The sequence below is a fragment of the Pantherophis guttatus genome, chromosome 5 (genome assembly GCF_059756535.1).
Source record: "Pantherophis guttatus breed Tessera chromosome 5, ASM5975653v1, whole genome shotgun sequence".
Taxonomy (NCBI): domain Eukaryota; kingdom Metazoa; phylum Chordata; class Lepidosauria; order Squamata; family Colubridae; genus Pantherophis; species Pantherophis guttatus.
The window spans coordinates 24,895,640-24,917,011 of record NC_142067.1 but is presented as its reverse complement, the minus strand read 5'-3'; the positions used below and the strand labels follow the sequence as shown (position 1 = coordinate 24,917,011).

The following is a 21,372-nucleotide window of genomic DNA, read 5'->3' as shown; positions in this document are numbered from 1 at the left end:
ATTCTGGAGAACTAGTGAAATGGTAAGGGCAGGAGGAATGCAAATGTTAATCTTATCTTCAAAAAGAGAAAAAAAGGAGGATCCAGGGAATTACTGACTAGTCAGTCTTGACATCAATAGTTGGAAAGATTCTAAAACAGGGCACGAAGCAATCTTGTAAATCCTGCAGTAAGTACCAGAATTCAACGGGGATTTGTTAAGTTCAGATGTTGCCAGCTCAACGATACCTTTTTTAAATCTTGTTTTATTTCAGTTTTGGTCAGGTACTGTAACTTCCTTAAAAGATCATTGCAATGTTGTAATGTTTGAAGCTGTGAAATGAGAACTAGGGCTTCCCAGACCAGACAGAACCATTATCTAAACCAGGGGTCTCCAACCTTGGCAACTTTAAGACTTGTGGACTTTAATTCTGGGAGTTAAAGTCCACAAGTCTTAAAGTTGCCAAGGTTGGAGACCCCTGGTCTAAACAATATGAAACTGTAATCTGAAGGCTGAAGAAAAAAAAAAGGCCAATAATCAATTGATTCAAAAAGGGGAGAGAAAGAGGCTTAAGTTTAGGATCAGCCCAAGTTTATCCACTGAATGATGAAGACTATGGACTGTATTCACTGAAAGTTATGGACTGTAATGATCACTGTGGTATGGTAGACGGCATTTTTTTTCCAGTTCCCACTCTAGTTCGAGAAAGAATCTTACTCAACTAGTTTCTGTGTCTAAAGGAGAAGTAGAATCTGGATTTGCTTGTTTCTTATCTTGGACCTTAATCACTACAACTGTACATACATGCAAGCACATGTACATGCACACACACACACATACACACATGTGTATATACATGGTATACAGACACACAAATCCATCCATACATATAGCAAACAGATGTGATATATATATGACTTGTTACTTGTCTATAATAAATCAACCCATCCAGGATTTTTGCTACTATATAGTTCTTAAATGAGGAAATGATTTTTCCTGGAAGAGTAAAGATTTATAGCCAGGCCTGGTCTGACAGCTGAAGAACTTTTATGCCTTGAGTTCACTAAAGTATCTGACAAAATACTCCTGGCATTCTTAATAGTGTGCTTAATAGAATGAGGTCTAGATGACTTATCAGTTAAATGAATATGGATAACTGGCTTGAAAATCACATTCAAAGCTAGAAAACGATTCCTCAACAAATTGGTATGTCAGGAAATTCAGTTCTGGCTCCTCTAGACTTCTACAGTTTTATTAATGGCGTGGATGAGAGATGGAAGAAATGCTTATCAAATCTTTAGATGTAGATAGTATAGTTAATGTCCAAGAAGATTATATCTAAAATTTATGGATATTTAATAAGGTATAAATTAGAGGAGGAAACAGTGAAAGAAAACATGGTAAGCTAGGCAAGAAATATAGGTCACAATATAGAGTTGGATAGATGGGACAAGCTATGGGCAGAAAATTATAAGATGACACTGTCGATTCCATACAAAGAAAATTTATACAAGATATTTTATAGATGGCACCTTCCTCCGGCACGTTTGGCTAAAATGTTTCCAAACACATCACCAATGTGTTGGAAGTGCAAGACACAAATGGGGACATATTACCATCTCTGGTGGTCTTGCAGGAAGGCACAACGCTACTGGCAAGAGATTAAGAGAATAATCGAAGAAACAACGAGGCAAAGTGTAGAAATGAAACCAGAACTCTTTCTATTTGGAATGACTACAGCACAGTGTACCAAGGAGATAAAATATCTTACCATCCACATATTGACAGCGGCACGTATAGTGTACGCTCAGAATTGGAAATCCGAGATAATACCAACAGAAGAAAAAATAATAACAAAAATAAATGAATGCGCAGAGATGGATAGACTCACAAAAGAGCTCCAAGATAAAGAGAACACTGACTTTTATTTAGTTTGGCAAAAATGGTACACATGGTTAGAAAGAAGGATAGGGCCAACAACATAGGACATTAGGAGAACATAACTCAAGAATTGTAGAAATAGATACATGAGATGAGCCGTAGGATTGTATAAATAAATGGTTAATATGTTTGTAGAAAGATACTGCTGAACTTCAATGAATATATCACGGTATAAGCAAGTGAATTTGTAAATAGTATGATTAAGGAAAATTGGTTAAATGGACATTAATCACCGATGCGAAGGTTTTCTAGAAGTTAGTCGATTGACTCTTTGTTAATGTATAAGTGTTTACATGTATTTGTGTTTTATGTTTGTTTATGTTAATAAAACTTTAAAAAAAAAAAGAGAGAGATGGAAGAAATGCTTATCAAATCTTTAGATGTAGATAGTATAGTTAATGTCCAAGAAGATTATTATCGCCTAATTTACGTCAGAAAAAAGGACAAAGTTAAAGGCTCACTTAATCCCAGGAAGCCAATCTTTGCTTATCTACCATGTAATTTTAAGTCCATTGCCAATAGATGTCAGTATTATCACATCTAACACATAGATTTCACCAATACCTTTAATTGTGCTGCTTGACAACAGGGCCACAATGTTTTCTTCACTGATTCTCAAATATTTCTTATTAAAATATTTCCTGCCGCTCAAAATGAGTGTATTGTAATAATGTTTAGAAAGGTCATCATTCATATTATTCTGCTTATTGTTATGTCTGGCATCTTCAACACAAAGGCCAGCACACCCAGGAATTCTGTATTTCCATTCTCTCCCAGCAGTGTGTGTGTGTGTGTGTGTGTGTGTGTGTGTGTGTGTGAGAGAGAGAGAGAGAGAGAGAGAGAGAGAGAGAGGGAGGGAGGGAGGGAGGGAGGGAGGGAGGGAAGGAGAGAGAGAGAGAACACACACACATATACACCTCAGTAATTCATTAAAAAAAAAACTAATCAAATCTTCTGGGATGAATTCTATTGTACCTAATATTAAATAGTATTTTCAGTACTATTTTAAACTGTGACTCGCTTTTTTATCAGAAGGTTGAAATACACTGTTAGATTAATGAAGAATATGCCCAACAGTGCCCATTTATCTAATATTGAGAAGAATGTGCCCATTAACCAAATAAACACATTGTATGTATCCAGACAAATGAAGTTCAGGATTATTTAGAATGTCCATGTACTAATAGAATATTTTGCTACTAACATTATTTTCACACTGACAAGGCAGGTTTGGCAGCTAGTACGTGCCTATCTTCAATGATAGCAACTGATGGAAATACAAATTAAAGACACAGCTATTAAGACACTGATGAGGACTTCTGTCATGGTCTTTTTATTTTCCAGAGAAATTCTATTCAGATCTGTACAGTTTGGGTATGCACCCAATATACACTGGATTATGTACATGCTATTGTCTAAATACTAATGACAGAAGCCCTGTTGTCATATTCAAAATTGTTCCTTCTAAACCAGGAATGTCAAACTCGATTTCATTGAGGGCCGCATCAGGGTTGTGTTTGACCTCAGGGGGGCCAGGATGTGCGTGGCCAGCGTGGATATGGCCAGCTCAATGTCACTCATGTCAGGGGCGCCTGTGGAGGCCCGAGCATTCTGTCTGGGAAAATGGGCTCCTGAGTTCCGTTTTCGGCCGCGACGGCCTCCTGCAACCCTCTGCCAGTGAAAACAGAGCTTGGGAGTGCCACAGGCAATCCCCCTAAGCTCTGTTTTCACTGGCAGAGGTACCATGGGCCAGTCCTTTGCTGCTTCCAGGGCAGCCCCGCGGGCCAGATCTAAGCACCCCGTGGGCTGGATCTGGCCCTCAGCCCTTGAGTTTGACACCCCTGTTCTAAACTGATTCCCCATATCATTTATCTCTCCTAATAACCACTGATGTAGACCAAATCATATGAATATTACATTCTTCTGCCTTTGCCATAACAAAATAATTGTGATTTCTCAAAAAGCTGGTTGGTAATGTAGGGAAGCCACTGGTTGCTACTCACCTTCTGAAAGAAAAACTGTGTTGTTATAACAAAGACATCAAAGCCACATCTGGTTCTCTTGAGTTCTTCTTGGACACAATTGAATTTTCTGACGAGTTCATCACACCTATCCTTCATTTGCTGAATGAACTGCCGTTCTGGCTCTCGTGTCTGCAAATCTGGCTTTGCAGAAAATCCATTCCTTGGAACAGAAGACTTTTGTTTAGGATGTCCTGCAAGAAGCAATAAACATCCATATAACATCCACGTAATATGTTGTTTTATAGGTAAGAAGGTAGCTATTCACAGTCAGGAGGTGGCTGAACTGAAGATAAACTTGCCTTTTATGGCAGCCACAAATTAAGAGGAGACTGGTAGCATCTTTTCACATAATGAATTTTATTGAAAGACATAATTTAAACATCCGCAAATCTGCAATGTCTTTAATGTGCAATAATTAAGCTGTTCTATCGGATATTTTTCTTTCATAAACAAGAAAAATGTCACGGTGAAAAAGAGTTTTATGTGGATAATGTTTTGCACTTTAAAAAAAAAGGAATTATTATTACCCATGCATGGGTGGCCGTCTCTGAGGCTGCTCTCATAAAAATTGCCAAGAAAGAGAAAGAGCTGCTGTAGTAGCAACAGTCTGGGACAAAACTACAGGTAATCCTTGACATACAACAGTTTGTTTAGTGACCATCCAAAGTGACAACAGCACTGAAAAAAATGACTTATGACCATTTTTCATACTTACGACCATTGCAGAATCCCCACGGTCACATGGTCAAAATTCAGATGCTTGACAACTGATTCCCATTTATGACGGTTGCAATGTCCCAGGGTCATATGACCACCCTTTGTGACCTCCTGGCAAGCAAAGTCAATGAGGAAGCCAGCTTCACTTAACAACCGTGTTACTAACTTAACAGCTGCAGTGATTCACTTAATAACTGTGGCCAGAAAGGTCGTAAAATGGGGTAAAACTCATTTAGCAACTGTCTCGGTTAGCAACAGAAATTTTCGGCTCAGCTGTGGTCATAAGTTGAGGACAACCTGTAGCAGCCAATTGTTTTGACCTAGGCTCCCTTAACAAGCAGGAGGCAGGAATTGGTCCCGGCAAAACCTCTTTTATTTACACGACTGTGAATTACGTTCATTCACAGTCAGCAAGGTTTGTCTAAACAGTTTTTCCAAAGGAATATTTCTCAACACACCTTATCTCGTTTGGCAAGCTGCCACATAACTTGTTTCCAACCGCAGTACAAGGCAAAACTTGGCACAGAGTCTCTCAGAGTCAAAGAATGAATGAATTGTTCTCTGCAAAAGCCCACTCCCTGTTCGCTCCTCTTTTATTTCCTATGGGAGGGGTCAATCACCTCCAAGGTGTGGCTTTACTCCCGAGTCGACCCTGCTTTCTGAGTTGTTCTTGTCTTCTGGCAGCTCTGCAAATGCACACATTGGGATCGGGCTCCAGCTGTTCCTCTGCCTTGCTGCTGTCTAGCTCCCTCTCTGCCTCCGATGCAGAGCCCTGGTCCGAGCTTTCCTCAGCCTCCAGGACTGGCCCAAGTTCCTCCCCAACCTCCTCACTGTCCTACTCTGCTGCCAGCTCTGCTGGCTGCTGGCGAGCCACAACACCAATAAGGCAAACATTTAGATAGCTGATCATCATTGTCTTGCAAGCTTCTAGGATTCAAGTGTAGTTTTCAATCTTTTCCATCACTCTTGTACCAACCTTCTGCAAGAACACGCATGCAAAACTCTACAGTAGAAGTCCCGAAGGTGCTTTTTTTTTTCTTTTTTAAAAAAAAGGCAACTGGACTTTCTTTGTTTTTTTTTCTTTCTTTTGAAGTCATTTCACTTCTCATCCAAGAAGGTTCTTCAGTTCTAACTGAATGGTGGGAAGGGGGAAATGGAAGGATTTAGTGGGAATGGAGTAATGATGGGGGAGTGGAACAGAAGAAAGCATCACATTCCCCCATCAGCACCACCATTCAGTCAGAACTTCTTGGATGAGAAGCGAAATGTCTTCAAGCAAAATCAAAGAAAGTCCAGTTGGGACCACAATACCTGAATGACTGAGAATCTTAATAGACATCTAGGTTAAAAGCTTCTTTGCAACCTCTTGGGCCATGCTGCTGACTTTTAGACTCTCTTCTTATTCAGTGGAAACCTTATATTTTAGATACACAGTTTGCATTGCAAAAAATAATAATAATATTTTTTTTCTTCTTCTCCATCAATACCAGGTGACACTGATAACTGAGAATTAGGCAAAGATATACATACAAATATATGATTGAAATGTATTTGATCAAAGTGCAGTGCAGCTATTTGAGTGAAAATCTTAACGGAACACCTACAGTATGTTTAGTTTTGTTTATACTGATTCATTTCACACGCCTTGCTAATCAGGGAACCTTCTAGGTTCCTTCACCACATGAGCCCTGTTTTTTAAGCTGGTGGTTGGTTCACTGTGAATTTAGCATTCCTAAAAATAAAGTTTAACCAGAATTCAGTGTTGTTGCAGTGTGGATTTCTCCATTCCTTCCCACTTCCCTCCTCCCTCCCCTCCCCCCTCCCCCACCCGCCCGCTGTCAGTCCGTGTTCCATTTACCACTGAGCATGCTCAGTCCTAATTTATCTGCTTCACAGTTTCAGTTTAGGCTTTTTTCTTTAAATATCTTTCTATCTTTACTTTGCTAAATCGTGATGTTTTCCCCAATCTGTTCAAGCTTTCTTCTTGTGTGCAGATGGTGCTGGTATGATTACCTAAGTCAGGGAACTCATTTCTGAACACCAGAAATAAAGAGATTAGGGGTAAACACAGAAAGGAATCAATAGAAGACTTGGATACAGGCGTTTTAAAAAATGTGTTTATCTGTCATATCAAGAATATAAATATTAGTGCCGGTGCTGATGCAGGGGTTTAGAATTGGCCTTTCTTCCAGAAAAATCAAAGGCTGCTTTAAAGACTTTCCCATATGCTGGAAAATCACAGCACCCAGCTTATCTCTGTACAATTAGCTATTTGCATGAAACCATGCAGAGTGGATTCAGATAAATGCCACATAACTCCTTATTCTGCAGCATCTTCCGGAAAGGCTTTGTGTAAAACAGTAATACAATAATCATTTTACTGCCTTGTTAATCATCAGAACAGTTTGATTTTATTTATTTATTTATTTATTTTTGAATTTGTATACCGCCCTTCTCCCTGAGGACTCAGGGCGGTGAACAGCCAGATAAAAACACCAGATACAAATATTAAAACACATTTAAAAATATATATAGATTTGGCCCCATTAATTAAAAACGATAAGCAAAACAGAACAATTAATAAAACCCTTAAAAAGAAATTAAGCCAGCCCGGCTTGTTGAAAAAAGAAAGTTTTAAGGGCACGGCGGAAGGCACTGAGGTCATGGATTCTCCTTATCTCAGGGGGCAACTGATTCCAGAGGGTAGGTGCCCCCACAGAGAAGGCCCTCCCCCTGGGGGTCACCAGCCTGCATTGTTTGGCTGATGGCACCCCGAGGAGGCCCTCTCTGTGGGAGCGCACGGGTCGGTGGGAGGTCGTCGGTGGCAGTAGGCGGTCTCGAAGATAGCTAGGCCCTATGCCATGGAGCGCTTTAAAGGTGATAACCAACACCTTGAAGCGCACCCGGAAGACCACCGGGAGCCAGTGCAGTTCACGCAGGAGCGGTGTTACATGGGAGCGCCACGCTGCTCCCGTCACTACCCGCGCTGCTGCGTTCTGGACCAGTTGGAGCCTCCGGGTGCTCCTCAAGGGGAGCCCCATGTAGAGAGCATTGCAGTAATCAAGGCGAGAGGTCACGAGGGCATGAGTGACTGTGCACAAGGAATCCCGATCAAGAAAGGGCCGCAACTGGCGGATCAGACGAACCTGATAAAAGGTCCCCCTGGTTACAGCCGTCAGATGTTCCTCCAAGGACAGCTGCGTATCCAGGAGGACTCCCAGATTGCGAGCCCTCTCTGTGGGGGCCAAAGACTCGCCCCCAATAGTCAGTGATGGAGTCAACTGACTATATCGGGATGCCGGGAACCACAGCCACTCAGTCTTGGAAGGGTTGAGCCTGAGCCTGTTCCTCCCCATCCAGATCCGTACAGCCTCCAGGCACTGGGACATCACTTCAAGGGCATCGTTGGGATGGCCTGGGGTGGAAATGTACAGCTGAGTATCATCAGCGTACTGATGGTATCTCACCCCAAAGCCACGGATGATCTCGCCCAGCGGCTTCACATAAATGTTGAACAGGAGGGGCGAGAGGACCGACCCCTGAGGCACTCCACATATAAGAGGCCTCGAGGTCGACCTCTGCCCCCCTGCCAACACGAACTGCGACCGGTCGGAGAGAAAGGAGGAGAACCACCGTAACACGGTGCCCCCCATCCCCAACTCTTCCAACCGGTGCAGCATGATACCATGGTCGATGGTATCAAAAGCCGCTGAGAGGTCTAACAGGACCAGAACAGAGGAGCAACCCCTGTCCCGAGCCCTCCAGAGATCATCAACCAACGCGACCAATGCCGTTTCCGTGCTGTGCCCAGGCCTGAAACCAGACTGGAACGGATCCAGATAGGATGTTTCCTCCAGGAATTGCGGGAACTGTCGCGCGACCACACTCTCAACAACCTTCGCCAGGAAGCAAAGGTTGGAGACAGGACGGTAGTTGGCCAATATTGCTGGATCCAGGGACGGCTTCTTGAGGAGAGGCCTCACCACCGCCTCCTTCAAGGCCGCGGGGAAGTAACCCTCACTCAACGAAGCGTTGATAACACCCTGGAGCCAGCCTCGTGTAACCTCCCGGGAGGCCAGTACCAACCAGGAGGGACACGGGTCCAGTAAACATGTGGCCGCACTAAGTCTCCCCAAGATCCTGTCCACATCATCGGGAGTCACAGCATCAAACTCCTCCCAGATAACATTCTCAAGACTATTCCTCGTCACCCTGCCCTGATCTACCCAGTCAGAGTCCAAGTCCCCCCGGATCTGAGCGATTTTGTCATGCAGGTATTGTCCGAAATCCTCCGCCCTGCCTTCCAAGGGATCCTCCCGCGCTCCCAGATGGAGCAGGGAGCGGGTTACCCTGAACAGGGAGGCCGGACGATTCCCTGATGACGCAATAGAGGCGGAAAAGTAATTAAACTTTGCCGTCTTTATCGCCACTAGGTAGGTCTTAATATGCGACCTTACCAGTGTTCGGTCAGATTCAGCGCGACTGGCCCTCCAACCGCTCTCTAGGCGTCTTTTCCGGCGTTTCATCTCCCTCAGTTCCTCGGTGAACCAAGGAGCCACGAGGGATCAACACCGGGTCAGAGGTCGCAAAGGCACGACTCGATCCAAGGCCCCACCAGCCGCCCGGTCCCAGGCAGCTACTAGGTCCTCGGCCGAGTTGTGTGCCAGATCATCAGGAATTGGCCCAAGCTCCGTCTGGAACCTATCAGGATCCATCAGGCGCCTGGGGCGGACCCATCTAATTGGGTCCGCCTCCCTGCGGCGGGGTGTAGCGGTACGAAGGTCCAGACGAAGGAGTGAGTGATCTGACCATGACAAGGGTTCCATATCTATATCCCCTATAACAAGATCACTCAACCACTGGCCAGAGACAAAAATCAAGTCTAGAGTGTGTCCCCCCCCGTGAGTGGGGCCATGAACTAACTGGGTCAGGTCCATGGCCGTCATGGAAGCCATGAACTCCCGAGCCATCCCAGACGTTTCACCAACGGATGGCAAGTTGAAATCACCCATGACCATAAGCCTGGGTGTATCAACTGCCACCGCGGCTATCACGTCGAGTAGCTCAGGCAGGGCTGCTGCCACGCGGCAGGGAGCCAGGTACGCAAGCAGCAAGCCCATCTGAACCCCATGACCCCATCTCACGAAGAGGGACTCACATCCGACAATCTGAGGCACAGTGGTCTCCCTCGAACCAAGACCTTCTTTAATAATAACCGCCACCCCCCCGCCCCTCCCCTGGGCTCTCGGTTGATGGTATGCTCTGAAACCTGGTGGGCACATCTCGACCAGAGGGACACCTCCCTCTGGTCCCAACCAGGTCTCCGTAATACCTGCCAGGTCCGCTCCCCCCTCCTGGATAAGATCGTGAATGAGGGGGGCCTTATTTACCACAGACCTAGCGTTGCACAGCATCAATCGCAGGCCCAGGTCCTGAGTATCCAAGCCACCTAGTATCCGAGGGGAGCCTTGGGGGCCGGGGCGCGCAATTGCTCTCAGACAGCGAGTGCGCGTCCCCAACACATGATGTGGCCCCCTGCTCCCGCCATATCTGCCCCTCCCAGCCACCATGCAGATGGTATTTCCCTCCGCCCCCTGATGATTAGTGATATCTAGTTCATAAAAGGAAAGTGAAGTTGATTCGTATTTGTACATCTAAAAATTGCCATTACCAATATTTCTTGCAAATGTCTAAGCCCCCTGATATTAATTGCAAACTTTTAGATTTCCCCTACCCTGACTTACAACAGTTTGTTCAGTGACCATTCAAAGTTACAATGGCACTGAAAAAAGTGTCTTATGACCATTTTTCACAATTATGACCGTTGCAGCATTTCCATGATAGTGTGATCAAAATTCAGATGCTTGGCAACTGGTTCATACTTACAACCGTTGCTATGACCTGGGGTCATGTGATCACCCTTTGTGACCTTCCGACAAGCAAAGTCAGTGGGGAAGCCAGATTCACTTAACAACCGGGCTGCAGTGATTCACTTAACAACTGTGGCAAGAAAGGCCATAAAATGGGGCAAAACTCACTGAACAAATGTCCTACTTAACAACAGAAATGTTACGCTCAATTGGGGTCGTAAGTCGAAGACTACCTGTAAAAGAAATGAAATTGCAGTCAACAGGTTGGAAGGCAAAGCAGCATTATTTCTTCTTTAAAAAGGTTTCTTGGCCACGTATGGGTATCCTTAGAAAATAAAAATTTGAATGTCCATCTATCTAGCCTGAAAAAAGACAAGGGAAGCTTCAATGGTAGAGATCATCTGGGAGAGAAATGAAGTAGAGCAAAGAACCCATCTGTTGTGGCCCACCAGCGGCCTGCGCGGATCGTGGCTGATCCTGATGACGAGGAGGCTGGTGTGGTGTCGCGCCAGCAACCTGCGCAGCCGGCGCTCGCGTCGGACAGCGAGGAGGCTGAAGAGGATGTGGTGCCAGAGGCAGAGACTCAGCCAGGGCCTTCAGAACCTCCGGAGGCTCCTTCAAGTGGAGAGAACAAAGTGGAGGAGCCTCTTCTCAATGCTCGAGCACGCAGGGCTGCCAAAAGGCAGGAGTGGCTACTCAGGAGGAGGAGGTCTCCTCGAGAGTAAGGCTTGAGGATAATTGGCCACTCCCTTAGCATATTTAAGTCACACGCCGTTAGTAAGTTTCTTGCTGGAAACAACTTGTAATTATCCTCACAGCATTTTTGGAAAAGTCTTATCGTATCTTGCTTTCTGGTTGCCAACCTTTGCCTGATGTTGGTTTATTCTTGCTACTTAATAAATTTGATAAGGACCGTTTGTGCGTGTCAATATCCTCGTGAATCCGGAGCTGGGGCAGAACACCATCTTAACATCTTGTTTTCAGTTAAATGAGTGTTTTGCTTTTGGCCTTGATGAATGAGTAAATCTTATTCATTGCAGCCATTTTGTGGGAATGTCCACAGCAGGTTCTCAAAATTTCCCAGGTGCTCACTGGCTCAAAAAACGTTACCTAGCTGTGTTCTAAATTACATAGGGACCTTCCATAATTACAAAAGCTCCTTAGGAAAGAAATTAATTTTCAAGGTGTGAGGGGCATGAGCCACAAGCCACTGGGAATGTGGGGGAGGTGGCGGTGAGACTAACAAACACATTCCATATTTTCCTCTGCATGCAGAGAGGAGTGAACAACTGTCTGAAAAAAACCTGACCATCATAGCAGAAGAGTAATTGCCTAGGCATGCAGTTACATTTACCTGAAAAGAAAAGGGGGAGGGGGAGGAAAGAGAGAGATTGGGGGGGGGAGAATGTATCTGTTCCAGAAAGAATCTGTACTTTCATTTTTCCAAATATTACAGTGATGCAGAAGAGCACTGAGGTTGCAAATAAATGAGTTTATGTTACACACCGCTGTCAGTAATAAAATTATATCACAGAGTTTCACATTTCAAGGAATTCACTGGCTTTGTTTCTACTAACACAGCAAGCTACTTTAGTTTTATTTTTTTTTTAAAGTTATATATACAAGTCATAATAGGCAGCCTGAGTCCTAACAGGCCTAAAATATCGTTATTGTGGAACTGAATGCTGGTGGCCACATCAAAGATTCTGTGGCTATTTTCTCCTCCTCACAATAATCTGAAGTGCTCACAGATGTTTTCTAGAGGTGATATCAGTGTTCAAAGACAGTTTCATGGGACTCAGTGACTTTCCATGGGCTTTTGATGAACTGCAGGTGCCAAAATAGCACTTATGGTGAATTTATCTAGAAAGGGAAGATGAGAAAACATTCGGAAAGCCTGGAAATTCTGTCCAATGACATTTTCTGAAATTGATATTTACACTAGACGAAAAGTTGGCTAAAAGTAGTATGAAGTGTATTATAGGATGTTGGTGATTTGGGAACCAAGATTTATGAAAATAGGATTTTGTTGTAGGACAACACTTTGAAAAGTATGGTTGTTTTGAACAATTTGGGGAAAATGATAGATACGTTGCTCTAGCCATGTACTGTTCAGTGAGTGCATAACATAAACTGGTTCTTAATAAAAACCAAAATTCATGTATTGCTAGACCTGTAAGAGGCTGGAAAGAAGAAGCACTCCAGTTTTACTTTTAGTATTTGCAATGCACAAACTCTACTCACAATTTTTGTGCATTGTTTTTGGTTGCAGCTACTGTATTTTTTGGACTATAAGTCGCACCGGAATATAAAATGCACCTAGATTTCGAAGAGGAAAATAAGAAAAAAAAATAGTTTTTAGCCTCCATGCATCCAGTTTTTGGCCTCCCCGGCCCCCAGGAGCACTCTGCAGGCCTCCCAAACCCTCTGCGCGTCCTGCTTTTGCGAAGAATGGGCCTCCTTTTGGCCTCCCGAACCCCCCACATGTCCCATTTTTGGCCTCCCCAGCCCCCAGGAGCACTCTGCAGGCCTCCCAAACTCTCTGTGCATCCCGTTTTTGTGAAAAATGGGTTTGTTTCTGGTGAAAACCGGACATGCGGGGGGGGGGGGAACGGGTTTGGGAGGCCAAAAACAGGGCCATATTCGGTCTATAAAATGCACCAACATTTCCACCCATTTTTTGGGGGGGGGAGTGTATCTTATAGTCCGAAAAATACGGGTCATCTTTCTGTGATGAAGAGTTTTGGATGCCACTTATACAGGACTCTGGGTTTATCCAGTGAAGAAAGAGTAAAAGTGCCTGGAATTACAAGGACAAAGCTGGTGTGCACATCTTCACTTCTCTCTCTACTTATTCAGGCAAGAATGCCTGAATACTATTTTTGCTTCTGTCACAAGCATTTGAAAACCAATGCAAAATAGTATTTTATTCTTGTCTAAAACACCCAACTTTTGTCAACAATGCATGCCTTCAAGGCAGTGTTGACTCATAACAACTGAGTTTTCTTTGCAAGGTTTTTGGAAGCTATTTGCCATTTTCCTCTTCCTACTGGAGAGGGAGGGAGGGAGGGAAGGAGGGAGGGAGGGACACACACAGACACACACACACAGACTGGCTCAAGGTCACTCTTGATGCCGGAAGGTGCAAGTAGTATCCAGTTTTCTAGCCTGCTGTTTTAACCACTATCACAAACTAGCTCTCTTTGTTAATAGAAATGACTTTTAATAAAAAAAATAATTAAATCTGTTACGATATCAAATGGCCCAGAGATATGTGAGAGAGTGATTCAGAATCACCTACAACTTGATAACTAATAAGTTAAAAAGTTAAACTCCTAGCTTGTATTTTCCTATGCACTAATAAGCACTTATTAATGTGTAATGGTATGTGGCAATGACCTTGGGAGATGGAGGAAGAGCCATAGCTGGGGCAATGGTTGGATAAGAGGCAGTTTAGCCTGCAGTAGGAATGTGGATTTGGCAAACATTTTCAGATGGCAACTTCCCTAGCTTTTTGAGCAGTAAAAGTGGCAGGAGAGAAATGTACTTCCAGACTTGCAAGAATTTGTTAATGTAAAGTAGAATTAGTTCAATTGGGCCTGCTTATTGTCTGAACTACCCTGCGAGGTTGACAATGTGTTCTGGCAAAAGTGGAAGACAAACAACCTTGTTATTAGTTCTGTTGCTTTTGCTATACTTTGGATTCAATTAGAACTGTTTGAGTTTTTTTGCAGTATCTTCTATTGTTAACATTATGATGATATGGATAGAAAGAAATAATAAAGCAGAACATCCATTTTTTAGAAAAATAATGAAATCTGCTTTGTATTTTAAACACTAGGAAACCAAGAAACTTCAAAGCTATTCAATAATGAGGTCAGTGAGTCTATTTCAAAGTGCCTTCCTTGGGGAGTCCGCAGCTAAATTGTTTCAGATTTAATTAAAGAAAATTCCCTGAAACTTTGTCCAAGTCTTCCAAATCCCTGCAGCCTCACAATATTTGAACTGAATGCCTTTAAATTGTCTTTCCAAATGTCCTTGTAATTTAAGTTTTGTCAGTTTTGTCCTTGCGGATAATCTTGAGCTTCTCCATTCATCTAGCGCTAACAGAACAACTCAAAATGCATATTGTCTCACCACTTTTCTGCTTCATACAGAGAATCTACAAAATACAATGCACGTAGAATGATTCTGAATTTTTTTATGCAGTGGTGAAGTTATGAGGAAGGATATTATTTAGGGCATGGGCATGATAATTGCTTTAGAAATGCTTTAAATTATACCCCACATGGATGTTAGGAGATAAGACCATTCAAGCATAGACAGACACATTTTTGCTGGAAGCAGGTTAGAAGCTCCAAATATCAGGCAGTCAGAACAAAGATTTCCTGGACATTTTACGATGGGCAGATGGGGAAAATGATACAGCGTTTATATTTTAATAGTATTTTTCTATGTGTTTGGCACAGGGTGCCAGTCTCCTCTTTCACCATCCTTTCCAAATCATTCTCCATCTCATTCCAATAGTTAGGCTAATACTGGTTACTTACCCAATTATCAATTATAATGAATTATTTAAAAAATTTTTTTAAAAAAGTATCTGTAGGTATAATATCCTCCTCCTTCTCCTCCCCTCATATTATGAGGGTGGCCTTGAGATGACATCTGTATTGATAATAGCCGAATGTCTCTTGTGCTTGATTTCTAAAACTTCGCTGATAGCACCTCAAACATTTCTCCTGTCCAGATATTATTTTCATTCATTCATTCATTCATTCATTCATTCATTCATTCATTCATTCATTCATAATTGAACTTCTATGCTGTCCATCTCACCATGGTGACTCTAGGCAGCTTACAGTCATATAATTAAAATACAATATAAAATGTATTTAAAATAACTATGTGATAAAATAATAAGTAAAAACTTTACCTTTAAAATTCAGTTAAAATTAAATTAATCAAGATGGGAGGAAGGGACCAAGTATGCATGGGGATGAGGTGGTGGTCTGTCTAATTCATTAAGCACCTCCAAGATGCCACTCCTGTATTGGGAGTGCATTTGGAATCATCAAAGACAGACATTAAACAGGGATTTTGTGGAAATGCCTTATTTTTTTTTTTCAGTCATGAAAGATTGGAGAAATGTGCTTTTAGTACACAGAAGTTTCTTAAAAATATTCAAGAATCCTGTGACATTGTGATATTTGGTAACAGAGGCAGGGCTGAATGTACCATACAATGAACAATAGAGATTAAGCATAGGTTATGCTTAATCTAACAATGAGAAAGGCTAAGGATGATAGTCTTCTAGTCTTCTAGTACTTGAGGGTCTGTCACAGAGAAGAGTGGAGTCACCTATTCTCCAAAGCACCTGAGGGCAGGATAAGAAATAACAGGTGGAAGATCTTTAAAGAGAGATCAGCTAGAACTAAGAAGAAATTCCTGACAATGAAAACAGTTAATCCGTGGAACGACTTATCTCTGGAAGTTGTTGGTTCTCCATCATTGGATGTTTTCAAGAAGAGACTGGACAGCCATTTGTCCAGAATGGTATAGGGTCTCCTGCTTGAGCAGGAGATTGGATTAGAAGACCACCAAGGTCTCTCCTGCATGCACAGAGGGTAAAAAACAGATTACTTCCTGGTAAGTAACGATGACTGGGTGGGTGGGCGGAGCCTCGTGCTACCGTCGCTACCAGTTCTCCGAACCACCCGGCACCATTGCTACCTGTTTGGTCAAACCAGTCCGAACCGGTAGCATTTCATCCCTGCCACAGTGCCATAATATTTTGATTTCCATCCTAATATACATACTGTTTGATGGATACTGACTCACTTCAGCCCATAGGTAGTCCATAGCAGCCTTGTTCATAGTTTGCCAATTGAGAAATGGGTATAACAAAATGTAATGTGCTTTTAGTTGATTAAGTAAGATTGATAAACTGAAAACCATCTGTTTCTCAAGTGTCTATAGAATGTCTCCTATCAGACCCAGACTTTTATTGCTAGTGTGTGTAATATATTTGTATTTGTGTGTAGTGATAAATTTTGTAATACTTTGCATCCAAATCAATATATCAGTTTTGAGCGGCAACATTTTCCTTGAAATAGGAATTGTCAATAGAAATTGTCCAATCCAAGCTGAAGGGTTTTTTGGCTTTAAAAAGAAATGTTAGGATTATTTTTAAAGTGTGCATTCCAGCAACATTTTCTAAACAGCTCTACAGAAAATGCGCATCTGCTTTAAAATGCTGGCATGTATTGTCCTGCTATTATGCAATACAGCTGTCTCTCCTCTTTTGCTGTCATAATTTTTTAAAAAATAGACCAGCAATTTAGAGAGTTTCATCTCTGGCATTTTGAAATATAATGACACTCCACTCAAACAATAAATTCTTGCTACAATTATATATTTAGTGACAGTCCATAGTTCAGTATAGAATATATTCAGATTTGGTTCATTTCTTTTGGCTCTCTGAGAGTTTCCCCAAAAGTAGCCCAGGTCATGCTGAGAAGCAACATTAAACCTTCAAAATGACTTTCAAGATCATTTGGGAGATCAGCTGCACTCAATTCAACCTGTCATTTAAAACTATTGTAACAAAGGTACATGCTTTTAACAGGACGGTGGTACTAAGAATAAAAAATAATATCATGGAAAGCCTAGGAAGATGACCAAGATGATTAGATGTAGTGTTCAGAAGAGGGAATGGTTGAGATTTCCTACTAGTTAAATTTAAGTACCTTAGTATGCAAGTGAAGACCTCATCCGAAACAGTGGATATGATTCCTGGCAGACATATGCTACTAGTATTGTCTCCACTTACATTCTATGTGTATATTTGCATATAAACCACTTATCTTACTTAATTTACAGGCACATAAGGTAATGCTTAAAATTCTGCAATCTAGAGTTCAACAATACATGGAAGTATATTTGGTAAAATTGCCAAATATAAAATTGGGATTCAGAAAACGCTGGGTACCTATAACATTGCTAGTATCCAATGGATAATTGAAAGCAAGGTGGTTTTAAAAATATACCTACTTCTTCTTTATATATTATAAACAGTGGTGACTGGATATTCCATATCAAACATGAATACCCTGTAAAAACCTGGATATATGAAATCCAAGAAAATGGTGTATAGTGACCAGAAAACCACAATTAGAATGAAATTTGACCACCTAAATGGTTCATAACTGGGAAAGGAATACACCAAGGTTATAAATTGTCACTGGATTTATTTATATGCAGAATATATGATAAATGTGGGAATAGAAATTGGAATTAAAATTGTTGGAAGACACATTGATTAAACTCAGATACGTTAATGACATACTTTGATGGTTGAAAGCAAGAAAGACTTAAGGAATCTCTTGCTGAAGATAAAAGAATAGAATGCAAAAACTGTATTTATACTATTGAACATTGTCATGATATTCTGTATTAAATTAAGTAGTTTCACAATTAGAATAATGTAGCTGAACCTGTAAACCGTTTAGAGAGGGCTGTAAAGCACTGTGAACCGGTATATAAATCTAAATGCTATTGCTATTAATCGTACAAATTTTCATTATATGGGAAAGGAGGAGAAACAATTTGGAAATGCCTTTCCACGCTGTTTTTATTTACAAGTTTATTTGTGGAAATGTTTAAATGTTAAATATTTAAACCTCCAATTATCTCACTAATTGAAGAATAATTTTATCTCATTAAAATGTTTTTATTGAGAACTCTTACTAGTCAGCCAAATCAGTACTGTAGTTTTAAGTACACATGCATTGTATTCATCTGACCTTCTCATTTATTGTTCACAGTTATCAACCACTTGTCTCCACCTGTGGCATTTTAATTATGTAGACTGATATAGAAAACAATACTGCAGTTAAATGCAGGGACTGCTGACAGAGGACTAAAGGAAAAGCAGAACACAGGTTTGTACATGAGCCAACAATTCAGGATTTATTTTTCTTCTTTTACTACCCATAGGAAATATGATGCCTTCTACTTGATAACATAGTATGTTAAAAAAATAACCACGGCTAGAAATGTTTGTACACTATGCATAACATGATAGCATTTCTTGACAAATTAAATAAATTCCATATTTTTAACAAGGTCCTCATTTATAGAAAAAAATACATTGTTTGTTCCATCCAGAGGTAATCTGATACAATTTGCTTTGTCTGCTCATATAATAAACTTGCTTACTGATGCTTGACGGTCTGAGATTTAATGTTTATAGAGTTTGTGTTCATGCAGGGCAACCTAACAAATAAATAACACTTTTTGCTTTCTTCTCCCTCATTTCCCCTAATCAGTCAGAATAAATGTATAACTAAGAAGCTTTGTAACGAATGCTGCAAGTAGCTTTTGAAATGGTCACACAATGGAAAAAGACGTAGCTGCTTTAACCATTTAAAAACTGAACTCTTGTTCAGCCTTGTACAGATTTCCATTGATCTAGACCAGGGGCCTGCAACCTTAAACACTCAAAGAGCCATTTGGACCAGCTTCCCACAGAAAAGAAAACATCGGGAGCCACAAAACCCTTCCTGTGCCTGACTATTTCTTGTGCGGCCACAAAACTAGCATATGTAGTTGAATTAAATGTTCTGTTTTCTTCTGAACTTTTTTTTTTCTTGGATTTATTCATGGTTGACCTACTGGGGGTTGAAAAGATCAATAAATTGCGTGTTGGTGGGTGTCGCACATTGGTGGTTGTGATGCATATTTTGAGTGACAGGGAGCCGTAGCAGAGGGGTGAAAGAGTCACATGCGGCTCCAGAGCCGCAGGTTGCTGACCCCTGATCTAGACGTTATTCCAGAAAGCCATACTTTAATCATTAGCCACATTTAAAACCTTTTTAAAAAAATAAGTGTTCCCAGATTACAAATACCTGGTGAATGGAGCTTGGTGGCTGCCACTATCAGCCTCTTGGGGGATGAGATGATAGGCCTGCTGCTTTCCTGATCTTTCTGTCCTTCTTTTTTTGGCCCTGTAAGAAAAAGATATATGTATATGATTGAAAATGAACCATACAAGAATAACAGAATAGGAACGGACCTTGGCAGACTTCTAGTCCAACCCCCTGCCCAAGCATATTTGACTTCATATTCCATAGGTAAGTTCATTAAGTGGGTGAAGAAGATTCTATCTTTAGATATATCATATATATATGTATATGTATATGTATATGTATGTGTGTGTGTGTGTGTGTGTGTGTGTGTGTGTGTGTGTGTGTGTATATATATATATATATATATATATATATATATATATATATATATATATATATATATATATATATATATATATGTATGTATATAGGTATATATATATATATATATCCTAGCGTCACTCCCTCAGTTGCTACATCAGTTAATGGAGATTTCCCCTGGACAGAATAAATGTAGCTTCCTTTCTTATTGCTAAGTCACTGAATAAAGCTTATTTCAAGAACCTCTTTTGAACATTAGGAGAAAGAAAGAGTACGAGTCAAAATACACAGAAGACTTTAGGAAGGTTGGTTTGTGAACCACCATTATAGATTAATTAGATCACAGGCCAGATTTCCCTTATGTGTCTGAAATCAATTTGCTACTCACAAAAATACAAGTTTCTTTACTATTTAGGGATTGAGAATGAAAGAAAAATAGTTTGATAACATATACTGCCCTATAAAGCATTGCTGGCATTATAAATTATTAAACCACAATTTGAATAAAACACAGATGCTTTTGAAGAAACCGAGTAAGATTTATGTTTAGAATCTCACTGGTGTAGTAAATCAGACACTAGACTGGCACCAGGGGAGACTCGGGTCTAGTCCATTCTCAGCCATGACTAAGGATGACTTTGGGCCAGTCCTTCTCTTTTAATACAACCCACCCCAGAGTTATTTTGTTTGAAAACAAGGAACAGGAGATATGTGGCTTACTATTGTAAGAAAAGAGCCTTGGTAGTACAGTGGTCTAAGGCACCCTGTTATTAAGCTAGTTATTAAGACCAGCTGCCTGCAATTACTGCAGGTTCGAATCTCGCCAAGGCTCAAGGTTGACTCAGCCTTCCATCCTTTCTAAGGTAGGTAAATTGAGGACCCAGTTGTGGGGGCAATAAGCTGACTTTGTATAAATATACAAAAGGATGAAGGCTATTGCTGAGCACATTGTAAGCCGCCCTGAGTCTCCGGAGAAGGGCGGCATATAAATCAAATTAAAAAAAAAAAAAGTTGAGGACTTAAAAGGTAAAGGTTTCCCTCGCACAGTTGTTCCCAACTCTAGGGGGCAATGCTCATCTCTGTTTCAAAACCGAAGAGCCAGCGCTGTTCGAAGACGTCTCCATGGTCATGTGGCTGGCATGACTAAATACTGTTACCTTCCCACCAAAGGTGGTCTCTATTTTTCTTCTTGCATTTCTTACGTGCTTTCGAACTGCTAGTCTGGCAGAAGCTGGGACAAGTAACTGGAGCTCATCCTGTTACACAGCACTAGGGATTCGAACTGCTGAACTTCTGACCTTTCGATCGATAAGCTCAGCGTCTTAGCCACTGAACTACCACATCCCACTACTTGAGTCCCACTAACTGAGGACTACCGTATATTAAAAACTTTATTTCTAATACTTTGCAGTTCAGGCACCAAAAACATGACCTTATGAAGCATCAAAAAAGTAAGAATATTTTTGTTCTACTTTTCTGTATTAGGAGGATTAAAACCCCTTATTAACATTTCTTTGCAAAAACTTCATAAAGTCTGGAAAATTATTTAAAGAAGTAAAAGGGAACTTCTAGCATGCATGCCAAAAAGAGAGCTTCGGATAAGTGTAATAAAAG

General features: G+C 41.2%; 1 protein-coding gene across 2 annotated transcripts in view; it reads right to left on the bottom strand.

Moving 5' to 3' along the window:
• The window catches only part of MTUS2 (microtubule associated scaffold protein 2), a 329,331-nt gene that overhangs the window by 60,257 nt on the left and 247,702 nt on the right, over positions 1–21,372 (bottom strand). For both annotated transcript variants that reach the window (XM_087894733.1, XM_034410840.3), the window contains 2 exons: positions 19,438–19,536; positions 3,924–4,135 (listed from right to left, as the gene is read on the bottom strand). In XM_087894733.1, coding sequence (XP_087750859.1) covers positions 3,924–4,135; positions 19,438–19,536 — 311 coding nt within the window. The remainder of the gene's footprint in view (positions 1–3,923; positions 4,136–19,437; positions 19,537–21,372) is intronic.